At 43.0% G+C, this 26,984-nt stretch overlaps 1 protein-coding gene across 1 annotated transcript in view; it reads left to right on the top strand.

Moving 5' to 3' along the window:
- Positions 1-24,792, top strand: part of DAP (death associated protein) — a 44,653-nt gene extending 19,861 nt beyond the window's left edge. The window contains exons 3-4 of the mRNA XM_088445658.1: positions 14,510-14,552; positions 22,936-24,792. Of these exons, the coding sequence (XP_088301784.1) occupies positions 14,510-14,552; positions 22,936-23,055 (163 nt within the window). The 3' untranslated portion in view covers positions 23,056-24,792. The remainder of the gene's footprint in view (positions 1-14,509; positions 14,553-22,935) is intronic.
- The last annotated feature ends 2,192 nt before the right edge of the window (positions 24,793-26,984 follow it).

Consider the following 26,984-nt stretch of genomic DNA (forward strand, 5'->3'; position numbering starts at 1 on the left):
ACCCCCCACTTGACATTTATTCATTGACGATTAAAAGGCAAAACCAACCTGGGCTTGCCTTTTGTGATTGCCATTTTAAAACCTTGGCCAGACTCCAAGCAAGTCGCTGACTATTAAATTTACCCCATAGGGGTAAACCATAGATTTATCGTATAGTACTAAATATATAAGCTTAACTTCACTTTTAACCATGAATTACTCCATCAAATCGCTCTTGTCAAATGTGGCAGGATAGTATAGATTAGGTCCTCGTATTGCGTACCTTGCTGAAGCCTGCAGCAATACAGTTTCTACTGTTAAAAAATGCTAACCATATTTACATGAGTGATGGAATGTACTGGGGATGTTGACAAACTGAAAACCTAAAAGCAGTCTTGCTGTTTCATTAATAATGAATCACTTATTTCTGAAATAGAACAAATTGTAATGTATGATATAGGGCTAAATGTAATACGGTGCAAGTTCTTCTGTATGATTATACTCGCAGTTTGTAGGTGTGAGTTTGTCCCACAACTCGTAAATGTAATAGGGTGCGAGTGTGTAATGTGTGAGTGAGTCCGAGTTTTTCTATGTGAAAAATCTCAACATGTAATGCGAGTTTCATTACAAGGTGCGAGTTTTGAAGTTTACACAGATCCGTGTAGGCTTCTCTGTGTATAAAAAAAAAAAAAAAAATGAATTAGTGTGTTAAAATAAAAAGACATGAGCTTCACCTCCCAAAGCATATCCAGCACCGTATTTTCAACAACCAGCATCTGGCTTTAACTTGCAGGGGTGTAATGCCACAGCCGGGGGGATGTGCTTCACAGGGTCCCCCGGTCAAAGCATTATTCATCACAAACTAGGCAGCCCAGCCTGGGGTCCCCTCCAATAAAGGAGTACCCTCTCTCCAGGGAACCCCTGGGCCGTGCTGTTAGCCTGGAACTATCCTCCACATCCCTGGGCGATGCATGTGGAGTTGATTGTGTAAGAATAATGTGGTCCTTTACAGGAGAACTACAGGTCCCAGCAAGCCGCCTCATGATGGTACTTGGAGAACCACATGTTCCAGCATGCGGGGAATTATGGGCCAGCTGGTACATCTAGTTCACCTGCAAAGTAAATATGAAAAGAACTGACAAGACACACACTGTTTGTTTAATTTTATACATACTCGTCTGGCGCTGGTTGATTTAAAAAAATAAATAAATAAATATGGGGGATCCTTGCGTCTTTTTCTTGCATTATTACAATCAGGACTGGCTCTAAAAACTTGGTGCTGGTTGTGCTTTTCGGGGGGACCCCCACATCATTTTTTTTTTTTTTTAACAGTGTAGTATAACAATTTTATTGCTTACACACAGTAGCCTACACGGATCCTGCTGATCTGTGTAGGCTTCTGCTATAGACACTTACTCAGGCTAAACTCAGTAGCCTGAAGCAGGTCTATTCTGTGCTTGTGTTTTTTTTTAAGTAATTCTGTGCGAGTTAACAACTCGCACCCTAATACAATGTGAAGACATCTGGATGCGATTTTGCACCATGTGAGTTGTGGAAAGGCGAAAAACATACAATATGGTGTGTGCCCAATTTTTTTTTCCCCCATTTAGTTTGACTTTTGGAAATTATTGTCTTACACTTTATCAGCCATAAATAAATCTGTTCAGGTAGCCAATAAAGGGTGTCTTGAACTGGTTGCAGCACCAAGTTAAATTTCACACTGAACTGTGTATATGTTAACAGCAGAGCGTTGCGTTACACTTGCTTTGGTTGTCCGCTTCACTGCCCCTAATGCAATGTCAACAATATTAGCAAACCAGTGGAACTAATTTAGAGAAGATTGTGAAACTAGCAAACAAGAGAAAAACGTGTCAGATAACATGCTCAGTTGTTTAAGTTTTATGTCAACATAGCAAAATATGGGAAATGTAACAGTCCTTGGGCAGACCTTTTATCAAACCTAACATCAGAGTGAAAACCAAACAGGGTAAATGGATAACAGTCTAAATGTACTTTTTACCTGTCAAACCTACACCAACTAGATCTATAGGCTCTCTTTAGAGGTTGCATCTGATAAATTTTTTATATATATATATATATATATATATATATAAAAAATTTATGTGTGAAACAACAAACGGGCGGCACTCTGCAGACTTGTTTCAATCAAGGATAAAAGACCTTTATCACCAATGTTTCGGGGACCTAACCCCCGTCTTCAGGGACATACAGACAATACAAAGACATGCAACAATGCCTTCAGTAATTAGGTGGTGGTACAAGTGCCATGGATCATTCTACATGTTCCTTGTTTTTTCAGGTGCTAGGCTCAATGGCAGCAGTCGCCAATATGAATACTAAAAAGGTGTTGTTTTTTTTTTTGTTTTTTTTTTAATCATAGTAGCTCATGGTTTTCTATAGATGCATAACCATTTAAATATAACTGTTTTTTGGACCAGCTGTTGCTTTCCTGCTGCTGTGAAACTATGATTCCCAGAATAGATGGTAAAGCATTGTTGTGCTGGGTAGATTTAGTTTGCAGCATTAGACCACTTAATATGAGTTGAGCATAGTTTAGATCCCACAGCCTAGCTGAGTATTGTTTCTGACCCTGTTGGTCTCTTTATGGCTACAATCTACCTGTCTTCTAATGACTACGTCCAGCATGATAAAAGGCCATATCACAAACCACAAGTCCTTTCAAGCTAGTTCCTTGACAATGAGTGCACACCTAATGACCAGTACCTTTAAGGATATGGTGAATCAGGGGTTTTGCAGCTGGCAAATGTTTCCAGTACCTCTTTGATTAAATACCATGAAGAATTATGTGTACCGACTACTATCAGCCATAACATTAAAACCATCTGGCTAATATTGTGTAGGTCCACCTTGTGCCGTCAAAACAGCTGTTGTGTCGAGGAATTATTCTTTGGCACCAAAAGGAGTCCGCAGCGCCTTACAAGGTGCAGAAACATAATGAACTAAACAAGAACATTGCAAGGACATGAACAAGGTTTATAAGCCTTACTACATTCGCAGTCTTAATACATGGCAGCAGAAACCAAGGGTTTGGTGCAGTTGTAGGAAGTGCGGAATAGATGAGTGTAAGTGAGGGAAGAGGGTCCTGCTTGTGAGAGCTTAGTATAAAGGGGAGGGACAGGGGTGACACAGAAGGGAGAGACAGTGAGCATGGAGCAGTGGGTTAGGATGAGAACTGGAAGGCTTTGATAGAAGTGGGTCTTGAGAGCCCATTTGAAGTTTTGTGGAGAGTGTTCCAGTGCTAGGGAGCAGCACGGACAAAATATTAGAGGTGGGAGAGGGAGAAAGTAATCTGTTGGGAAGTGAGACGTCATTCATTTGTGAAGCAATGTGGGCTGCAGTGTGAAGGGATATAAGGTCAGACATGTAAATAGAGGATTCGGTGAGGGCTTTGTAAGTGCTTGTGAGAAGTTTGAATTGGGTTTTGAAGGTGAAGGGGAGACAGATGTAGTCTGTTTGGAGAGGAAGATGAGCCGGGCAGCAGCATTGAGGTCAGATCGGAATGGAGAGAGTTGGGAGACGTGGAGGCCAGATAAGAGGAGGTTGCCGTAGTCCAGTCTGGAGATGACCAGTGAGTGTGGACGAGTTTCTTATTTGCCGCCAGTGTGAGAGAGGGTCTGCTCCTGGAGATATTTTGGAAATGGAAGGATTGTGCAAGGTACTGAATGTGTGATTTGAATGAGGGAAGAGTCGAGGAGAACTCCCAAGACAGCGCACTTGCAGGCTAGAGGAGATAATGAAATTGTGGGATGTGAGGTTATTCGGGTAAGTTTAAGAAAGCGTTCGAACATACAGGAGAAAATAGGGAGACAGCTGTAGATACGAATGAGGAGGAAAGATCAGACACTATGCATTTAGCAGCCACGTCTGGAGGGAAGTACTCGGAGACTGCGTGTGGCATATTTGTTGCACAATATTAATATGGGGGGCACTGTGTGGCATAATTAAATTTTATCCTTAATCTGAGCACACTACATATGACCAAAAAAAGACCAAAACTGATTGCTGCAGAATGTATACAGCTTGGTTTGAAACATAATTAACAATATAGTATAAAGCAAAACCTTGTAACACTATGGCTACTTGTAGGTGTTAAATTAACATACAAATCATCTTTACACAGCTCACAAATAACATTATGTAACCTGTGATCCTTGGAAAATGCAACTTTTAATTGATTTACACAAGGGGGGAAATCAATTGTGGTTTTTTTTTTTTGGGGGGGGGCGTGCTATTTCACTGCCCTGTTTCTTCACCGTCGCAATTGAAATGAGTGTCATGTGGGCGTGTAAAATTGGTGGGCGGCGATGATCCTTCACGCCTTGTTAAATGCGCGCCCAGCCAGACCCAGCTTTCCGACGTTAGGCAAGGTAACCTGTGTGTAGTGCAGAGTGCACTACAAACCAAAACACCGACGCCTCCCAGTTTAGGTCCTCACTATGAAATGGCCATAGTAGTGCCCCCAGTACTGTCCCTCCATATGTATTGTTCCTTAGATTGTCCCCAGAAGTGGTTCCCCATGCCAGTTACAAATATGTAAATAGATACAATACTTACCTTGATCCCTGCTTCTGCACCCGCTGCCGCCTTCTGCACCTCTGTCCTCCACCGTCTCTTCACTCACAAGCACCCATGGGCGGAGCTGGGCTGGATCTCACTCCCGAGCCAGCCTTCCGGCACCCGCTGTGGGTGAAAAGACGTAAGTATTGTATTTCACCCACGGCGGGAGCCGGAAGGGTGCGCTCCAGCCCGGCTCCGCCCGTGGGTGCTTGGCTGCTAATACAGACTTGTTGTAGCTGCCAAATGCCCACGGGCGGAGACTGGCAGGAGCTCACTCCAGAACCAGCCTTCCAGCTTCCGCCGTGGGTGAAGACTTTGGAGGACAGAGATGCAGCTGGCGGGGATTAAAGTAAGTATTGTATTTGTGTATTTCTAATGGGCATGGGGGACCACTTCTGGGGGCACTCTAAGGGATAATACATTTGGAGGACGCTATTCTGGGCACTTCATAAGGAGGACCTAAACTGAGGGCACTAAAACTGAATAGTTGGAAACACTACAGGGGGCACTCGGGTACTAATGGGAGCACTGCACAGGGAGGACCTAAACTGGGGTCACTATAAGTGACATGGGGGAAGACTAATGGGGGCACTCTATAAGGGGCACTGCATAGGGAGGACCTCTAATGGGGACACTCCATAAGGAGCATTGCATAGGGAGAACCACTACTGGGGGCATAAGGGTCACTGCATGGGGGGACAACTACCTGGGGAAATGTATAGGGGAAACACTACTGGGGGCACTAATGGGGGCTTTGCATAATGGGCACTGAATAGGGGAAACCACTACCTGGGTTCACTCTATAAGGGCCACTGCTGGGGGAAATGTATAAGGGGACACTGCATAGGGGGAAGACTACTGGGGGCACTCTATAAGGGTCACTGCATAGGGAGGATCCATAAAGGGGGCACTCTAAGGGGCATTGCATAGGTGTCACCACTACTGGGAGAACTGTATAAGGGAACACTGCATAGGTGGAACTATTCTGGGGACACTAGAAGGGGCATTGCATAAGGGGCACTGCATAGGAGTGACCACTACTGGGGGCACTTTATAAGGTTGCATTGCATGAGGGGCACTATATAAGGGCACTACTGGGGGAACTGTGTGAGGGCACTGCATAAGGGGTACTGTATATGGGGGACCACTACTGGGGGCACAGCTCGGTATCCCGGCACCAGTCTCCCGACTCCCGGCATCCTGAAGGTATCTGGGTGTTAGGGGGAGGTTATGGTTAGGCACTAGGGGAAGGGTTAGGGTTGGGCATCAGGGAGGGAGGGTTAGATTTACCTTGATTCCTTATGGGTGCCGGGATGCTGCTGTCGGTATTCTGACCAGTGGCACCCCGACAGCCAGGATTTCATATCCATCATATCTGCTACATCCTGATCACCTTCCCACTCCCCACACAGCTTATTTTTGCCCTGTACTTTATCCCTACAAAAAGGCATTTTATTGAAATATGTGATTAAATCAATTATATTTACCCTTTAAAAATAGCATACCAGTTAATTATTAATAAAATTATAATATTAAAATACTTTTTATTCAAATCTCACACCCTCTAGGGGTGGTGAGAACTAACAGGTGATAAAGTGAAAAATAGGTCCACCAATAATTTTTTATCACTCCTATTTTGCAACAATTGAATAGCCCTGGCCATATTACAGATAGGCTGAAATTTAGGCATGATAAATCCCAATTATCACAACCCAAAAATTTTCAATTGAATAGTGACTAAATTTTATCACACCTAAAATACTTGTTTATCCTGCGGAAAAACATTGATAAAACAATTGAATTCCCTCCAAGGTGTTCCAATTATATTTGCTAAAATATCACGTGATTTTTGGATTATTAATGTGTGAGATACAAATCCAAAACTTGTGGTTAATTGAATCTCTGGCACTGTAACTTAGGGCCTGGTTCAGAGCCGGACGCTCTGACCAGAGCGCTCGCTCTGAATCAGGGCCCTCCTACCTCTTATTGGAGCGGCCCCCTGGCCGCTCGTATAGCTGTGGGTGACCACCCACAGCTATAGCGAGCGGCCATGATGATTGTCGCGATGGTCAAGACCATCGCGACCATCGGGCTTGCGACGAGACTCTGCGGTAGGGTCTCGCTGCCGCAAGCCCTGGAGTGATTTTGACTCTATCAGAGCCAAAATCACTCCCACTGACATCACTAGTGATGTCAGTGGGGCTGGACCCAGACGGTAGGCGTTCCCATGGGAATGCCTCCGTCTGGGCAGCCACGCCCCGGCACGCCCACCACAGGGTGCGTGCTGTCAATCACCATCGACAGCACGCCCCCTTTGGTGCGAGACCCATAACTACAGCTTGGCTGTCGCTATGCGGGTCTCGCGCATGCGCATGACGGAGCTCCCTCCATCGTGCGCATGCGCATTAGGGCACCATCGACCCGCTTGCGAGCGTCTGAATTAGGCCCTTTAATCTCCAATAATGGGTGTGACCTTCTACCGCTTTTCCAATAAAACCCCGGGCTTGACCCGGAGTTGAAACACTGGCCCTGATTCAGAACCGGACACTCTTTCAGAGCGCTCGCTCTGCAACAGGCCGTTTTTTTTTGTTGTTGTTGTTGTTGTTGCGACTTCCTGGCCGCTCGCTAAGCTGTGGGTGACTCCAGAGAGCTTCCTGCTCTAACAGAGCAGGAAGCTCTCCACTAACATCACTGGTTATGTCAGTGGTGCCTCCCACAAACGGCAGGCGTTCCTTCGGGAACGCCTCCGTTTGTATAGCCACCCCCTCCCCGCCTACAAAACGGGGCGAGTTGTCGATCAACATCGACAGCCACCCCTTTTGTAGTGAGTCCTGGAACGAGAGAATTTCTCTCTCGCTCCGGGGCTTGCACATGCACACACTGCACGTGCGCAGTGCCCCACCATCGACCTGCTTGCGAGCGGGTCTGGATCAGGCCCACTGTTCCAAGCCGGGTCAGACCTGGGATTTACCCCGTTCCCACTGCGGCGCTGACCCTGGAATATCCTGGATTGGCGCAGTTAACACTGCACACGGGTGCCAGCGCTTGGAGATTATGTCATCGCCCAGCGCTGGAAACTCCAATTCTCCCCTGAATGCCAGACCGGCAACAAGGTGAGGGAGTCTATCCGGGGATGGGGGGGGGGAGCTGTTATTGGGGAAACGAGCAGGGAGAGATTACAGCCTCCCCGTATGAAAAGTGCCATTCGGGTGCATTCAAATTGGACCGCAGTGTGCACCAGAGTTTGAATACCTGTAAATCGTGATCCTCCAAACAGACATTTTTGCAACATTTTGGATGGCTTTTGTGCCCACAATTTGCATCACGGCACACCCATACTGTACTTTGGTCACCCCCTCCAACCACTGACAGAGCCTCCTTGTTGTAATGTGTCTTAAGTGCATGTTGCTTGGTAAAAAGTCATGCTTAAAAGAAAAAAAAAAATGCATTACGAAAATGCGCTTGTGCACCGACACAAAAGCTGCAACTCTTAAATTTACATTTTGCTTTTTTAATACATGCCACCTTGTGGTACCCTTTTAATACACTTTTGGTTTTATTAGTTTTGTGACTTACATTTTCATTATTTCAGCTATAGCTGAGTACCACTGTTATTAACACATTAATGTGGGGAATTGTAAGTCTCATCTTCCATTGCTGCCTAAAGTAGCGGTTGTAGCTTAAAGCTAAGCAGAAAAACAGTTGGCCACTTATCTGGCAATCTGTATCTAAAATTTCTCTTTGGGGAAAGCACACTGGGTTTGATGAGGTGGGTGCTAATTCATGTACAGCTGTGATCCTGTACGCAGCGGTTGTGCGAAAATATGCAAATGTCGCAGCCGCTGGGATTTGTATTGAGACTATCACTGCCTGAAATCCGTCCGCTTGTGTACACAGACTCACCAGTTGCACCTACCCTATGGTCTCTCAGAATGGGGCAGATGTTCTAATGGTGCGTACACACGGTACGATAAAAATGAACGATAATGATATCGTTCAACGTTTTATCGATCATTTTTAAGTACCAACCAACTTACCCACGACCAACAACGCACATTCCCACATGGACGATGACTATATCGTCCATTGGCCATGCATGCAGGCCTACCTGGACGATATAGTTATCTTTCCATAGGGATCTGCGATTGTTGATCGTGAGTCATTGGTGGATTTTTGGTGTGTGGATGAACAGAAGATCGTTCAGCGATATCATCGATGACAATAGTACCGTCCCGTGTGTACGCACCGTAAGCTCTGGAAAGTGATAAATTAGAGAGTGGTTGGTAGTTTATCAATCCGCTCCTACCTGTCATTTTTCAAACACAGCCTGCAACATGACAGTTGGGAGCTGAGTGGCTGGTAGTTTATCAATCTCCAATTTATCACTTTCTAGAGCTTAGTACATCTCCCCCAGGGTCGGTCGCAAGTAAGCCACCGGATCCAAACCACTGTACACAAAGTCGCAGATACAGACAAGCCCCCCAAACTGGTCACAGCACAGCTCTGTATGAGTCGCCACCCCTCTGTTACCTCCCACAAATGCTTCCTGTCTGTCAATAACACTGTGTCCGAGGCCACACTGCGACCGCTGTAATAAAACTTGGCGCAAGAGCAGTGTGACGCGTGCGCAGAAAAAACAAGCTCAACTGCAGAAACATCGGCATTGAGTCCAACTCTAAATCAAGCCCACTGTGAGCTCCAGCTTTGAGCCATTAATGTCTCGGTCCAATATTTGGACCTGTACAGCCTAACAGCAAAGGTATAGCCAAATAGATTGCAGTGTTGGTGTGTACTGTAGGGTTATTTTGTTTTATCTATAGAGATTAAAGGAATCATTCTGATTCGTAAGCAGCATCGCCATAATCGGTTGCACCATCGAAACTTGCACCAGCTCTATGGCAGTTTCTCTGTTTGACCATGGCCTCCCATTCTTGATGCTGTGCATCTTTTGAACACATCCGCATGCATTGACACTCATATAACACGTCCACTGATGACCATTTTTGCATTCATTTCTAGTCACCTGCCAGTAACCACCCAGAAACGTCTATAATTTTTTTTTTCCATAACATTCCTGATTCTGTCTGTCCCGATGGCAAAAGCACTTTTGTGCGTACACTGTAACACATGCACCATAGGAGTTTGTAGAAATTTCCATGCATGTGCAGTTGCAAACATTAGCATTGTGTGCGTCTCTGAAGCGGGCTATAATGCCATGTGTTTGTTAAAGATACAGTATTTGGATATTCACCTCTGCATTTTGTTGTGTGGTATATGTTACAACACCATATCCTCCATCTAGTAAAACTAGAAAAAATATATGTAGCTGTTTGTTGCTGTGGACTGCTGGGTAAAGTCATGTTTTGGATAGAGGTGGTTTAGAAGTCCTGGTTTCTGTGTGTGTGACTTATCCAAGTTTGGGTCAGCCCAGATATGTCACAGTATTTTCAAAAGGGTTTTTCTCATTTCAGTTCAGCCACCTCCTTTTTAGATGCATTGTAATATGGCTGCATTGTACATATCCTCTTACAATTAATAGCCATTGTATGTGTGATATATATATTTGTGTGTATATACTTTGTTTTTTGTGATTCCTGTGAATAGTACTGTGTTCTTTGTTTTTTAATTTTATAAATGTAATGGCTACACAAGGGTTGCATTCACTGCTATATTTGAATGCTACTTTAGTTTAGAAAATGTCTGTAGTGTATGCTCTACCATTTAATTCACAGCCTACTATGTGCGAGGATGATCCTTGTGCACAATTAGACCATGACCCATAAGACATGTCACCGTAGACTTAATGATCTATTCTGGTAGATCTGGTGTGTTTCCTTTATTAACTCAGAGATTAACATATACAGTACATTTTTCATCGCAACAGTATCATCAAACAACCTGGCTTCAATAGACAAATCATAACGTTTACAGATATGTCAAACATATTGATATATGAAATGGATCACCCTAAAATTTTGAGGTTGCCCACTAAAAACTCTACACTTAAAATTGCAGTGACATCCTGGCTTTCTCCACCAGAATGGTTGTTTTTTGTTTTTTTTTATGGATCCATTTATTGTCCTGTAATTTACTGTTTCAGCAAATGCTCTACTTCGCATCATTAAAACTTAATGTTTTAATGATGCAAAATATTACCCTATGTAGGGCCGTATTCAATTAGTTTCGCATCAGCGAGAGTTTTGCCTGTCTGACTTTTCACTGCCTTTTGCGTGTTTTGGACGTGAAAACTTTTCGTGCGCACTGATTTACTCCATATTTAATTGCCAAACAGGTGAAAAAGGGACCCGGCGAATGTGAAACAGGCAAAAAGTGCAGGAAGAATTAGGGGAACCCCTCTGTACCCCAGAAAAAGATGTTCTGACTTCGGAAATCATTATAGTAGTTTAGTATTAGCCCTAATTGAACTAGTTAGGGTACTTAAGTGGTGGTAAATGCTTGCTATTAGCGTCTTGGTAAAAGTGGTGAAGAATGGCATAAATCAGTGTTTTTGGGAGCAAATAAGTAGTTCCTTGTAAATGGCTACTACCATATTTTAATGTCTCTAAAGTGTAGTTTTAGAACAGTTAAATTATTTCGTCATACAAGCACCTGCAATCCCAAAACTTGGGCCCCTTCTTAGAGTACCCCCAGAAGCTTATTTCACTAATTATTTATTCTTTTTTTTTTTTTTTTGGGGGTGAATTGTTCATTTTGTACCAAGGGTTTTGAGTGGTTTCCCAACATCTGCACCCCAAATTGACTGGAATTGAATACGGAGATACATTTTCAGGCGAAATTTTCGCAAAAAACACCCGAAAACAGCTTTTCGCTTAATTGTAGCTTAATTGTACTTGTTATGAAGGTCCAAAAATTGCAGCATTAACAGAATAAACCACTAATTATGACTTGCTTTGTATATTTTTCATTTGCTCTATTCTAAATTTTGTACTGTTTTTTTATTTTATTTTTATTTTATTTTGAATTTCTCGATTAACCCCTTTAGTGCTAAGCATGAGTGGCGCTTGTCCTCCAGATGTGCATTAAAAGTGCTAAGGAGGAACCCCACATGATCTAGGCAATGCATGAGTACAAATGGAAGAAAACTTACCTAGAAGTGTGATTATTGCTTATATCTGATGCTGGGGGCAGGAGTTGATGGCTCACAGCCTCTGAGAACTCTAGTATGGGAATGGACATCGGCTTCTGATATTTCACAACCCTCAATGTTGTCCTTTTTAGATGTAGCAGCCATCGAATTGTGTGAAGCGATGGCCATCTGATGTTGAATTACAGCTGAATTCAGCTGATTAACATTAGGAATGGGTGCTATTGCGCATGCGCAAAACAGGGTTTTATTTTTTATTTTTGCACATATGCTAATCATATTAGTGTTCCCGCTAGGCTGTTTTAGCGGGGCACCGCGCCCTGCCCGATTTCTGAAGTGCAGAACGCGCCCTGCCCTCCAGCGCGGCGGCACGCTGAGACAGCCTGCGGGTTCTGCCTCCACCCACGGGTCGCTGTGTCCCGCGGGTGGTCAAAACGGCGGTGCAGCGGTCACAGCCGGTGAATGAACGCCGGGCGCATGCGCCCGGCATCCATTCACAGTGACCGCATCGCTTGGGGGCTGCCCAGCATGTCCGTTCGTGCCGGGCACGCCCCCAGGAGTGACTAAAAGGGGATGCGTCATACAGACACGCCCCCCTTTTCTTTGGCCATGCTCCCTTTTCGGGTGCGCACAAAAGTGCCCTAACTCTAGGTCCGGCGCCCTGCCTCCCGCCAGACCTAGAGTGAACACTTGAACGCTACATATGAATTTCCTTTTTTTTTCCATCAAATTCTTTAAATGCAATGGTTGGTTACCATTACATCAAAAGCTTTTAATGTGGAAGCCCAGCCATTATTTGATGGTGGGCTTCTGATGTCCATCCCTACGCCAGTATGTCATTAAGTTCTGCCCCCTGCAGTGTCATATGTAATGTAAGAGGGGAGCACTCGTAATATGCGCTTTCCTCAATCGTATCCACAGACTCAGGTGTATGATCACCAAAGAAGAACTCCTACACTGCAGAAATCATTAAGGAGTTCAGGGATGTGGGATTATCTCCCGTATTATGGCTTCAATAAACTTGGGGTGTGCGTGTATATGTATATAACAATTCTATATCACAGGGGCTCTGCACTCACCATAATAATAATAAATAGTGGGGTTTTGGTTCATGAATTGATCAATGCATTTAAGCTTGCAGCCCCCCGACAAGGGACCCCACTTTACTGCAAGTTCCTACTCTATTGCTCAGAATTATAACATGGAAATAGCTATCACATTAGTGTTAAACTCCGGGTGTGCTATCAAGGAAGGGTCAGTGCTTTTTGTTTATTTGATTAATTTTTTGAACTAATCATTTTGTGATCACATTTTCTCATGCACCCCTTTTAACCTGTTTAATGTAGCTTGTGTCAGCTGTTTTCCTAGGTGTTTTGCAACACTTGTGCTAGGTGACTGTCTCACGGTTAAAAGCAAAGTTGCTGTGAGCTTTAAACCTTGATAGCACACCCTGAGTTTAACACTGTGATGGCTATTTCCATGTTATAATTCTGAGCAATAGAGTAGGGACTTGCAGTAAAGTGGGGTCACTTGTCGGGGGCTGCAAGCTTAAATGCATCGATCAATTCATGAACCAAAACCCCACTGTTTATTATTATTATTATTATTATTATTATTATTATTATTATGGTGAGTGCAGAGCCCCTCCGATTTCCATTTAAACAGTGTGGTCACATACCATGTTGCACCCCAAATCTAGGAATGGTGAGTGCCGTGGATCAGTGCTTATATATATTATAATGTAAAAAATCTAAATAGAATAGGCATTCGCCAATCAGTAGAAAGTTTCTATAATTACTCACGAGTTGCATAGCAGAGAGTCGACGTTTGTCTCGTCTTGACAAAGGTCTTTACTAGAGCGAATCACCACAAAGCTACCACCAGAGAGACCCATAACCCACAATTCCCTAGAGCTAATTAAAATACCCATGTCAATTAATGAGGCGCCACCCACAACCAGGAAGTCAATACCCACGAGACCTGCAGCATCAGAGCCGATAGTAATCAACGAGCAAGACTTACCGTGGTCACCGGAGATCAATATCCCCGAGCCCAATAACAAAGGCAAACCCGTGCAGTGTGGAAAGGTTAGTAGCTTCTGCACTTCTTGGCATCATAAAAAGGGTGCATCATATGCAGTAGGTTTTCATTAGATTTTGCATTTCATTGAAACCAGTAAAAAAATGTGTTTTTTCAAATTAAAGTATAGATTTTACTGTAAAAACTTGCGTGTAGAATCCTGATTTTTGCTGTTTTGGAAAGGTTGATTAATACTGAAGTAAGAACCACAAAGTATTTGTTGTTGGAAGGAAAATATACAAATTTGCTTACTTTCCATTTGAATAAAAAAAATTAGGTAGATATTCTTGTCTGTGGAGATTTCAACAAACTAATTATGTTTTCTGAACAAAAAACTAAATCTTAAAAAAATACTTATTATTGAGGCTGTGTTCTGAGCAACCAAAAAAAGTGCCAAAATAGTCTCTGCACAGGCAAGATAAAAGCCTGAGCAGTGAAGGGTTTATCTTACACCACTGGTGTCAAACTCTGGCCATCCAGCTACAGTGGAACTACACATCCCAGCATGCACTGCCAGTTTTGCTATTGGGGTATGCTAACTCTGGCAGGGCATGCTGGGATGTGTAGTTCCACTGCAGCTGGATGGCCTGAGTTTGACACTGATTTGACTGCATCTTGATGCAAGTAGTATGATATAAATACATAGTATAATATGTGCTGCATCTATTATAACTTCATCCAGTGCAAAGAATTCACATATTTTTTCCATGATTTTATCTTTTTTTTTTTTTTCTTTTCTTTATGCAGCCCACCCAAACCACCTCTGATCATCTCTGGTGCTGTAGCACGGGTAAGAGTGTGTTTCAATTTTCTGAATTGCAGCACAGTATACAGTTTGAATGTTTTAGAATGGATTATTCTCTTGTTTACTTGTGTGTTTTTATTTTGTTTCCTGGGGTCACAGAGTGGACAATGTTGTCATACTTTACATAGATAGCTAGAGAGATAGAGATAGATATATATCTCTATCTATGTGTACATACATCTAAAAAAAAGTTCTGTGTCAGGACACTTTTATGTTTGGAAACTTCAATTAACAGGATCTCCAAATTATGTGGAAATGCTTCCACTATTCTGGAAGATAATTCCACCTGGGGGTGGAACGAGAAATATATAAACCTGAAACTTGAACATGTACAATTTTAGTAATGGAGGAAGAGGAGAGCCCCTTACTCTCCCCCAAGCGAACTGTGAATAACGTCACTTTCCGACTGGTCTCGCCTTACTGTTTAAGTTTGCAAAATTTTTCACAAAATATTAGTTTTGTTGGAATTACATTAAGAATTTCGTAGGTCATAAAGAAATACTCATGAAGCTTAAATAGTTTTATACTTAAATAAAAACAATGTACTTTGACTATTCCAAAAATTTAAAAATATACTTTCAAGTCTTTTGGCCTGTATGTGTGCGCCTTTTTAAATCTTTAAACTTACCGGGCCTGGAGTATGCAGTTTCCAGCATCAAAGTCTTAGTGGTAAATTTACTAAAGTGAGAGTTTTTAGAAGTGAGTTTTAAGGTGCATACACACACAACGATTTTTTGAACGATATCGATTATCGTTCATCGTTGAAAAACTCGTTCACTTTCTAAGTTAAAACGATGAACGATTATCGTTCATGCGCTTTCACGTTTGTAGTTCAGACTGACCAACTGAACTATTTTCATTAAGGGAATATGCAAAAATCGTTTGTAGTTCAAAAAAATCGTTCATTACACTCTAAAAAATCTGACAGAAAATCATTCATATAATCGTTGGTAACAAAATCGTGTGTGTGTGTATGCAGCTTTAGAAGAGATGTTGCACATAGCAACCAATCAGATTCTACTTAACATTTAAGTCGCACCTTCTAGAAGATAGCTGGTTGCTGTCACAGTCGTGGGGCTTTGAGGCTGTGTTCCCGGGCTGGGTCTAGAACTTGTGCTATTAACCTCGGGTGCTCTCTGGAGGAGACTTGGTTTTATGAAATTTCTCCACATGAGAGGGTGCAGAAGAGTGGTATAGAGTTTGGTTCAATACAGAGACTACTTAATGCGGCTGGGGAACCGTAAGGTGAATGGTGGCAGTACTGACTGCTTGGAGCGGCTGGGAAGCCGTGAGGTGAATGGTGGTAGTACGGACTGCTTGGAGCGACTGGGAAGCCGTGAGGTAATGGTGGCAGTACGGACTGCTTGTAGCGGCTGGGAAGCCGTGAGGTGAATGGTGGTAGCGTGGAAGCTACTTGGTGCGGCTAGGAAGCCGTTAGAGAATTATAGCTGGACGATAGTAGATAACAACGGAGCTCAGTGAGTAGGCTTACTTAGTAGACTAAGGGACTTGTTGCACTGGCAATTTGCTAGTGGGACAGGAGGTCCCTTTATACCAGCTGCTGGAAGCTGACTGGCCAGATCCAGAGGGGGAGCTGCTCCATTGGTGGAGACAGCATCACATGTCTAGGGCCAAGATGGCTGCGCCCATGTCCACTGGGAGTGCGGTTGGCGCACGCGTGGATGACAGCCCAGCAGAGGAAAACGGAGTGCAGGTGCCGGCGGGGAGCGGAGAGAACAGCGGCCAGCCGGGAGCAGGGGCAGCAGAGGATCGGCGGAGAGTCGGAGCGCCGCGGGACAGCGCCCGGACAGGTAAGCAGTGGGGTCTGTTGCGGAGGTCTCGGCGGCTTGTGACAGTACCCCCTTCTTCATGAGTGGCCACCGGACACTCTTTTGGTTTTTGAGGAAACCTCATGTGAAATGCTTTGACTAGGCGAGGAGCATGAACTTCGGAAGAGTTTATCCAAATCCTTTCCTCTGGACCATATCCTTTCCAATTGATGAGGTATTTGAGACGATTAAAACAATAACAGTATGCTTCCAACCTCAAATTCTTCTCCTTGTTGGGTTTGTACACTTGAGACTTTGGGAAGAGCCTTCTGGAATCTGTTTAGAGCGGTTTCAGGAGAGAGATATGGAAGGAATTGGGTACACGAAGAAAAGGTGGTAATTTTAGTTGGTAGGCAACGGGGTGAATCACTCTGGCTAACGATAAGGGTCCGATGAAACGTGGAGCCAACTTCATGGAAGGAACTTGAAGTCTGAGGTTACGAGTGGAGAGCCAGACCATATCTCCAGTTTGAAAGCTCTCGGACCAACTCGTCTCTTGCGATCGGCAAATTTTTTGTATCGAGCCGAGGCTTGGGTCATAGCAGAATAAACCTTTTCCCAGATGACAGAGAATTGTTGGAGCGATAACTTGGCCGCCGGTACGTCAAATGTTGGAAGCAGAGTGAATTCTGGAACTAGTGGGTGATGGCCGAAGACCGTGAGGAAAGGAGTTGACTTAGCGGTGGTATAGTAGTGATTGTTGTGGGCAAATTCAGCCCAAGGAAGGAGTTCATCTCCTCTCAAGATGGCTGGATTGAAGGTGCGAAAGAACTGATCTAGATCTTGATTAACCCTCTCGGTTTGCCCGTTTGTTTGAGGATGGTATGCAGTGGAAAACTTCAGTTTCACCCTTAGAGCTGAACAAAGTGACTTCCAGAACTTCGCCACGTACTGCACCCCTCTGTCAGAAATGATTTTTTGGGGTAGACCATGTAATCTGAAGATCTCCTTAATAAAGGTTTGAGCAAGTAATGGTGCAGATGGTAATCCGGTTAGGGGTACGAAATGGGCAATTTTGGAAAATCTATCAACGATAACCCAAATAGTATTATGACCTCGAGATGGAGGAAGATCAGAGATAAAGTCCATTGAGAAGTGGGTCCATGGTTTTAATGGAATCGCTAGAGGTTGGAGCTGTCTGAGTGGAGCATGTCGGGGTATCTTGTGCTGGGCACACTTGATGCATGACGACACATAGGACCTTATGTCCCCTTTCATCGAAGGCCACCAATAGGACCGCTGGATGAATTCAAGAGTCTTATCCATACCTAAGTGACCAGAGAACTGAGAAGCATGGTAGTAACTTCTTGCGGCGTTTAGGAGCAATAAAAGTCTTCCCGAGAGTGGGCATTGAAGATAGTCTGGTAGTAGCAAAGGTAACTGGATCCAGGATTTGATGAGACTGTTCTATGGGTAGATCAGAGTCACCCGTCATGGAATGAGAGAGTGCGTTGGCTTTGTGGTTTTGTGAGCCAGGGCGATAGTTTAAAATTTAACCTGGAGAAGAACATCACCCACCTGGCTTGCCGAGGGTTCAAGCAATTTGCAGACTTAAGGTAAAGCAGATTCTTGTGGTCTGTATAAATGGTGATGGGGTATTGGGCCCCTTCTAGAAGATATCGCCATTCTTCGAGCGTCAGTTTTATGTCGAGCAGCTCTTGGTCACCGATAGCGTAGTTCTTCTCTGCTGGCAAGAACTTCCGAGGAAAGAAACTGCAGGGACGAAGTTTCTCATCTTCAAATCGTTGAGAGAGTACTGCACCAACACCTTCGGAGGAAGCATCCACTTCCAGGATAAATGGCCGGGTAGAATCCAGTTGTTTTAAGATTGAAACAGAGATAAATGCTTGCTTTAGGAGTTGAAACGCTGAAGTAGCTTCGACGGACCATTTAGTTGGATTTGCACCCTTGCAGGTGAGGGCTGTGATAGGTGCTACCAACGTCGAAAAATCCTTCACAAACTTGCGGTAGTGGTTGGCGAAGCCTAGGAACCGTTGTATGGATTTCAAAGATGAAGGGAGAGACCAATCAAGAATGGCTTGTAGTTTTGAGGGATCCATTTGAAGACCTGTTCTGGAGATGATGTACCCCAGGAATGGTACACTTGAGACTTCAAATAGGCATTTCTCCAGCTTGCAGAAAAGTTGGTTGGAGCGTAATCTCAGAAGAACTTCTGTCACCTGATCACGAGGGCATTTGAGGTCTTGAGAGAAAATCAAGATATCGTCCAAATAGACGACCACACACTTGTACAGAAGATCTCATAAAATTTAATTGACAAAAAATTGGAAGACAGCTGGGGCATTGCAGAGGCCGAAGGGCATAACAAGATATTCATAGTGCCCATCCCTGGTGTTGAAGGCCGTTTTCCATTCGTCCCCAGGGCGTATACGGATTAGATTATAGGCTCCTCTTAAGTCGAGCTTGTTGAAAATGTGGCTCCCTTGACTCGATCAAACAATTCGGTTATGAGGGGAAGAGGGTAGCGATTCTTGACTGTTATATCGTTAAGACCCCGGTAGTCAATACACAGGCGTAACCCACCATCTTTTCTTTTTTACGAAGAAAATTCCAGCTCCAGCTGGAGACGTGGAAGGTCGAATGAAGCCTTTACTTAAATTTTCCTTTAATATATTCTGACATGGCTTGAGTCTCAGGAAGCGATAGAGAGTATGTTCGGCCCCTGGGAGGATTCTTTGCGGGATCAGCCTATGAGACAGTCCCAATCGCGATGGGGAGGCAATAAATCTGCGCTCTGTTTGCTGAAGACGTCCAGGGACCCCAAATAAGATTCGGGTAGGACTGTAGGACTCTGTAGGGCAGAAGATCGAACAGGTACTACCCGATGAAGGCAGCTCTTGAAACAGTCAGAACCCCAGGAGGTTATCTGCATGGTTGACCAATTTGTGGTGAATGTCTCTGTAGCTAGTGTCACCCAAGAACTAGAGAATGAGAGGCTTTGGGAATCACTAGGACGGATAGTTGTTCGGAATGGAGCACCCCGATGGTAAGTTTAAGTGGTGTCGTGTGATGAGTGACTGTTCCACTAGCAATGCGACTACCATCGATGGCGGTTAAAGTGATGACTCGAGGCAGTGCTTTGACGGAAATCCGATTGGTTATGGACAGAGTCCAGAAGGGCTAATACAGCTTTGGAACCTCGAGGAAGCTTCAAATGAGCCTGGATGGTGGAATCTGACTTCCTAGGTGAATCAATAGCAACGCCTAACTTAACCTCTCTTTCGTAAGTTAGGAGGCGTGCCCAGGACAGAAGGGACAGAATTTAACTAAATGTTGGGGTGATCCACAGTACATACAAAAATTTTTCTTTCCGCCGTTCCTCGTTCGACAAGCGAGAGTGGTTGATCTGCATGGGTTCGTCGCCCACGAAAGGAGAAGGTACACGAGGGACCGGACGTGGTCTACCGCGATCAAATCTGCTTTCTAGAGCACGCTCTCTATGGCGCAAGTCCCACCTTGTTCCAGAGAGAGATCAAATCGTCTAGCTTGGGTGGAAGTTCACGGGAGGCCAGATCATCTTTGAGTCTTTCTGAGAGACCACTCCAAAAGGCAGCAATGAGAGCATTCTTGTTCCAGTTGAGTTCTGAAGCCAGGGTTTGGAATTGGATGACATACTGGCCGAAGGTCCTGCTGCCCTGACTGAAACGTAGAATATCGGCTGATGCAGAAGTGGTCCTTCCAGGCTCATCGAAAATTCTGTGAAATGTGGCAATGAATTCAGGATAGTTAGAGAGCAAAGGGTCAGATTTCTCCCGGAGAGGCGAGGCCCAATCGAGTGCTTGATTTGAAAGCAGAGAGATAATGTAAGGTACCCAGGTTCTGGCTGTCGGGAAGTTGGCTGGCTGAAGCTCGAAATGAATTTCGCATTGGTTCAAAAAACCTCTGCATAATTTGGGGTTGCTGTCAAATTTGCTTGGAGGTGAGAGCTGAAGACTGGCAGCGGGTGGTGCTGGAGGAGCAGGAGGTACAGCGGGAGCAGAGGGAACTTGAGCCCCAACTGGAGTACAGTGCGACAGCAAGGCCTGAATGCTGTCCAAACGAGACAACATATCCTGGATGAACTGAATCAACTGTAACTGAGAGGTCTCTTGTCTTTCCAGACGAGATAGCACAACTTGCGAGGAATCTGCCCCAGATCCTTGGCCACTTGCCGAGTCCATTGGGTCAGTGCAAACTGTCAGTCGTGGGGCTTTGAGACTGTGTCCCGGGCTGGGTCTAGGACTTGTGATATTAAACTCTGGTGCTCTCTGGAGGAGACTTGGTTTTATGAAGTTTCTCCGCATGAGAGGGTGCAGAAGACTGGTATAGTGTTTGGTTCAATACAGACTATAATGCGGCTGGGGAACTGTGAGGTAAATGGTGGCAGTACGGACTGCTTGGAGCGGCTGGAAAGCCGTGAGATGAATGGTGGCAGTACGGACTGCTTGGAGCGGCTGGAAAGCCGTGAGGTTAATGATGGCAGTACGGACTGCTTGGAGCGGCTGGAAAGCCGTGAGGTTAATGATGGCAGTACGGACTGCTTGGAGCAGCTGGGAAGCCGTGAGGTGAATGGTGGCAGTACGGACTGCTTGGAGCGGCTGGGAAGCCGTAGGAGAAGGGTGGTAGCGTGGAAGCTACTTGGTGCGGCTAGGAAGCCGTAGGAGAATTATAGCTGGACGGCAGTAGATTAAAGAGCTCAGTGAGTAGGCTCACTTAGTAGACTAAGGGATTTGTTGCACTGGAAATTTGCTAGTGGGACAGGAGATCCCTTTATACCAGCTGCTGGAAGCTGACTGGCCAGATCCAGAGGTGGAGCTGCTCCATTGGTGGAGACAGCATCACATGTCTAGGGCCAAGATGGCTGCGCCCATGTCCACTGGGAGTGCGGTTGGAGCACTCGTGGATGACAGCCCAGCAAAGGAAAACTGAGTGCAGGTGCCGGTGGGGAGCGGAGAGAACAGCGGCCAGCCGGGAGCAGGGGCAGCAGAGGATCGGCGGAGAGTCGGAGCGCTGCGGGACAGCGCCCGGACAGGTAAGCAGCGGGGTCTGTTGCGGAGGTCTCGGCGGCTTGTGATAGTTGCTATGGATAACATCTCTTCTAAAACTCACTTCTAAAAACTCTTTAGTAAATTTACCCCTTACTCGTATTCTGTGTCCTCTCTCCTGAGGCTTTGGCACAATCAGTACATGGTTTCTAATCTTTATAGGCACAAAATGACTGCCAGATCAAAACGCCACAATAGGCTAATTCAGTGAAGGAGCAAGGCAGAAACCCTTCCTCTTCCTGTGAAAGGATGAATCTTGCTTTTAAATTTTCAGTTACTGCTGGAACATCTTTGCATCTGATTGAATTGGCCGCTAAAGGTGCATATCCACTACGTGACCTTACTGCACGATTACGACATCATAATCGTGCAATCGCTCAGTAATTGGCTGCAAATCGGGCATTCAAATGTCAAAAACATCCAGTGATGCACGTGCCCGCTGGTCGTTTTTGACTTCTATCATCGCCCGTGCATGCTAGTCAACCTGACGATCACGTCAGGTTCAGCTTGTACGGGGATGATGGATGTGCCTACACTGAACGACTGAACGTTTAATGTAGGCACATCACAGACTGAAACGAAAGCACGATTACAATGTTGTAATCGTGTTCTCATTTCTCCGTCTATGAGTGGATATGCACCTTTAGAGTTTTATTGTGCTTCTTATCCTCAGTATATAGTATATCTAAATCTGTTATAAATAACTTTACATAAGTATATAAAAAGAGTTCTAGTGTCCTCTCAAACTCAAATTGTCTATTGTAACAAGTAATCCCAAATTATAGGAAATAAATCATATAAACAAAAATAACCATATTGGTGCTTCGGGGATAAGTTGATTAAGACTACAGATTTTTGTGAGCAAGAAACAAAACAGAAGTCTGAAAAGATTGTGCAAATTGTTTAATCCAGATTGTAAGTTTTTCTATACAAGGTTGTGTGGATGGAAGTTTTTAAAGCAAGAAGAGGAGATGTAAACCACACAATTTTATGACTTGACCTCGTCCTCTATGCACCAGTAAAAAAAATGTTTTCTATAGATTTTGTTCATAAGCTTTGCATAAGCATTTCCATTAGGAAGTTGTTACACATAAAATAAATGGAACATCCTTTTATTTTACATAAAATGTTTTATCACCTCATCCTAAAAATATTATTTACTGTTACAAAAAAAACTTAATGAGAAATGAAATGTGGAAATGAAAACTCTTGTTTTGGGTATATTTATATTTCTTAGTAGTAATACATCCTCCTGTAGAGAAAATCGGCAAGCTTTTTACTGTATTTGGGTAAGAATTGCTAGTATGTTGCATAGGTTCTTAACAACATATGATATTACAGAGTTTGGAAATATGAGGGGAATGGTGGGTATTTGTATCTTGGAAGGAAGGATTAAAGAAGACCTCATCAGTAAAGGTCATACAGGGCAGCAAAAAGGGTAGCACTTTATGCAGATAGCACTTTTACAATGAAAGTATTTTCCACTTTTCGCAGGGTGACAAGGACTTTCCTCCAGCTGCTGCACAAGTAGCTCATCAAAAACCACATCCAGCTGTTGAGAAGTTGCCTACCACACAGCATGTCAAACAGCACATTCATCAGCCTCGAAAATGAAGGGACCGTATGACTGAAAACATACAAACATCCTGAATATAAGAATTTCGTCTGTTTTCTGACTTGACGCTCTAAATTTAACAAAGTTCCTGATGTGCATCATGGACTTCTCGTTACCCCCCCCCTCCCCCCCCCAAAAAAATAAATCTAAGTTGAATCCATAGTTATATTCATATTCCATATTACTGTTAAGGTCTATAACGCAATAAATACAATACATTCAGTTGAAGGGTCAAATATGTTTTGTGTAAGAAACTTTTAGATAATAAGATATACATTTTCTTGCCAGTTGGTGCTACTCCACCAGATACAGTACTTTTAAAAAAAAAAAAGACCATATTTGTAGCAGAATCTAACATAATCGCTACACCTTTTGCACTATGGTAGCCAACTTTCCTTTAGGTGCATAGTACAACAAGCACACGTAACACACAAACCATGATTATGTTTGCACATCTCCAACTGAAAAGTTTGACGTGTTTGCTCATTAATTGTTCAAAATGCAAATGGTGCCATTTATCTTTAAGGTATTGTACAATTTCAGGTACGTCATATATGGAAATGTGTATTTGCCTTGCATCACTAGTTTTAATTCCATATATGCAATTAAAGGAAACCTACCAAGAAAAGTATTTTTTATGCTGTATTTACATTTTGCTTATCTCAGTGTATAATTTTCTATTTCGTATAAATTGAATTTGCATGCTCATGAAACATTTTAACTTTTTTCAGTTTTGTTCCTAAAGCAGAACAAAAATTGAGTTTTTAGAAATTGTGCTTAATGTAGTGCCTCTCCGTATACATTAAATGTAGCTCTGGTGTTTTTAGGGGGAAAAATGTCTGTTTAGGATGCATTTTAATTTATGTTTTTTCCTGACGTTGAGCGTTTTTTTATGTCCTTCATTTGAAGTTACATTTTGTTTTTTTGTTTTTTCAGTACAGAACATACATGAATGAATAACTGAAGGGGAGATGTGTAAAGCTTTGTATTGAGAGAAAGTAAAGAAGTTGCCCAAAGCAACCAATCGGCTTCTAACTGCCGTTTCAAAAACTGCTAGATAAATGCTCTACATTCCGCATTTCAAATACAGTTTTGTGATAATTTTGCCTAAATTTACATAGCAAATTTAGGACATTTCACAGGTATGTATGAAGATTCACATACAGGGACAGAGCTTGTGAGAAATCTCTATCCCTGCAAATACACTTCTCACTGTCCACGCACCGTCGCTGGCCTTTCAAATTTTTTTGATAAATAGGGCCCTATCTCTCTCCAAGGATTGATGCATCTCCCCTTGTCTACTCTAATTACACATCAAAGAAAATAGCCTAATAAAAACAAATACAAATAAACATTTCCTCCCCATTCCTCATATTATCAAACCTGGATCAGCTGCCATACATTATAATGGTCCACAGCTAAGAACACAGTATCCGTTTTTTTTTATTTGTGCAAAAATTATTTGTGTTTGTGGAACTATGATTGTTTATCAACATCGTACATTTGGGGACACCTACATTGCAGTTTTAGGAACTAATTCAACTGAAACATTCTGCTACATTTGATTGATTTTAGAATACATTTGTTTAAAATATGATTAAAAATTGCACTTTCCTGTCTGAAGTGTGCCTTGAATATTCAAACCTTATAATTGTGCTTTGCAATAATGAGATGAATAACTAAATGGCTTTTCAAGCTGACAATGTGTTCTATATAAATAAATGCTACTTATTAAAGAGTAGTTGTGTACCTTTTATTTATTTTTTTGCTTCTGGATATCGTATAGATAAGAAGGTCCAAATTCTGAAAGTGAAATTATGCAAATGTATCCATATTCTGCATTAGGGACTTGCTTCTGGAAAAGGGTTGTAAGCTAATTATAGATGCACAAAAAATGCATGTGACGTACTTCCTATGACTATAAAACTACCATTTCATTAATTATGAGGGGATTCAATTAGCTGTGAAAAATGGAGGTAGCCACAGCCTTTAACGCCCGAGGCTATTCAATTAGGCTCCCTTTTTCACCCTATACCATTGTTAACGCCCGGTACATTGACGTGTTAACGCACAAATCTGTGAAAAGTTCCGATTCGTGCGTTAACAGGATCGCTGCACACGTTGACCACCTAGTTATCTGGGATTTTTTTTTCACTACCTGTGATATCCCAGATAAGTGCTGCACTCTGGGGTGAATTCAATTAGCTGCAGTAATTTATTGTGGGCTAATTGATCCTCTGGGGCTAATTGAATTCCCCCTCCTTAAGCTAGGTACACACTGACAGACATATTGCGTTGGCCTTTAAATTTCTTTCTGGCTTGTTGTCACAAGTCCAGTGGTCAATCATATATAACAATGTTAGATGTCTTATATTTTAGTGCACATGTTTTCAAACTTGGTAATCAAGACCCCAAACAGTGCATGTTTTCCAGCTCTCCTCACAGAATCTCAAGTGAAATAATTAGCGCCACCTGTGGATTTTTTAAAATGAGTCAGCGTAAAGAATACACCTGTGTACCTGCTGGGTGACCTGGAAAATGTGAAATGTGTGGAGTCCTGATGACCGAGTTTGAGAACCACTGTTTTAGTGCATCAAGATTAATATATAGGCTTGCTATCTAGGCTTGAGCTTGCTCACAGCCATATTCATGACTCTATCTTCAACTCGTCAATACTTTTTTCTCCTGAAGTTCCTGTTGCTTGCATATAAGAATACAAGATCCGACTTGCTACTCAAAAGCAAAACTCAACAGATTAAAAATACATTGTATTAAATTTGATCTCTGTTTTAATTTTAAGTGTCCAAATAACAAATGTCTTCCATTTTTCATTCCTAAAACTGGTCATTAATAATTTTTCTTATTTAGTGTAACCCCCCTTACTCTCTAAAAAGGACACCAGTTTACGAACTCCCTTGTGGTTAAGTGTACCCACTTATATCCTCCCACTAATACCCCTTTTGCACAGAAAACAAGCAATTTTACCTGGTAATTTGCTGATCAATACGGGTAATTTTTCTGTGTGAAAGGATAAATAAAAATAAAAGACCAGTGTTGATCAGCAAATTACCAGTTAAAAGTGCTTTACCTGGTAATTTTGTTTTCTGTGTGAAAGGGGGATTAGGCTAGAACCGGCAAAAAGAACCGGGACTCAAATGCCAGGTAAAAGCTGTGATTTGTAACAATTTCTGTGTGATATAGGTATAAGTGGTGTACATACTTTCGTTAGATCAGTTTCTCCACCCAAGTATCAGTAGTAATTCAGGGCCTATTTGGGAAAACCCTAATATGTATTTATTTGGATAGTTTCTTGTTTGGGTAAACCTATATTGCTCTGTTTTATTTATACTGTTTCATATAATGTAATGTTCTAGGAACTAACCTGCTCTTTGGTTTTTTTTTTTAGGTTCCCATGTCCTCTTACACCTCTCACCATTATTCCAGATAATTGACACACTATCAATTATACGTAGATTCAATGTTGTTTATATAAGAATAAATACAGATAGATATGCACAAATAATTACCACATTACATCGACCTGAAAATACTCAATTGTGTACAATAAGATGCATATAATATTTTAACAATACCATAAATAACTGACATATACATTCAGTATAATTAATGCAATATAACTTGGTGTTTAGGTAATACAATGAGTCTCTGAATGAGTCCATGGGATGGGAATGCAATATCCACGGTTTATGTCCTGCAGCTTATACAGTTTTAAAAGTAAAAAATCCAGCCAACTAGCTAGACCTGTACTGTCATAGCTGCAGCAACAGAAACCTGTTATACCGCTTTAATACCTTAATTCTGGGTCTGACCCGAAGGTTGGATCAGACCTGGAATTTAGCCGGCACCGACCCAGGATATTCCCGGGTCGGCGCCATTCACACCGGAGCCGGGTCTGCAGTGACCCGGC

The sequence above is a fragment of the Taudactylus pleione genome, unplaced genomic scaffold, assembly GCF_031769625.1.
Source record: "Taudactylus pleione unplaced genomic scaffold, aTauple2 ptg000386l, whole genome shotgun sequence".
Lineage (NCBI taxonomy): Eukaryota > Metazoa > Chordata > Amphibia > Anura > Myobatrachidae > Taudactylus > Taudactylus pleione.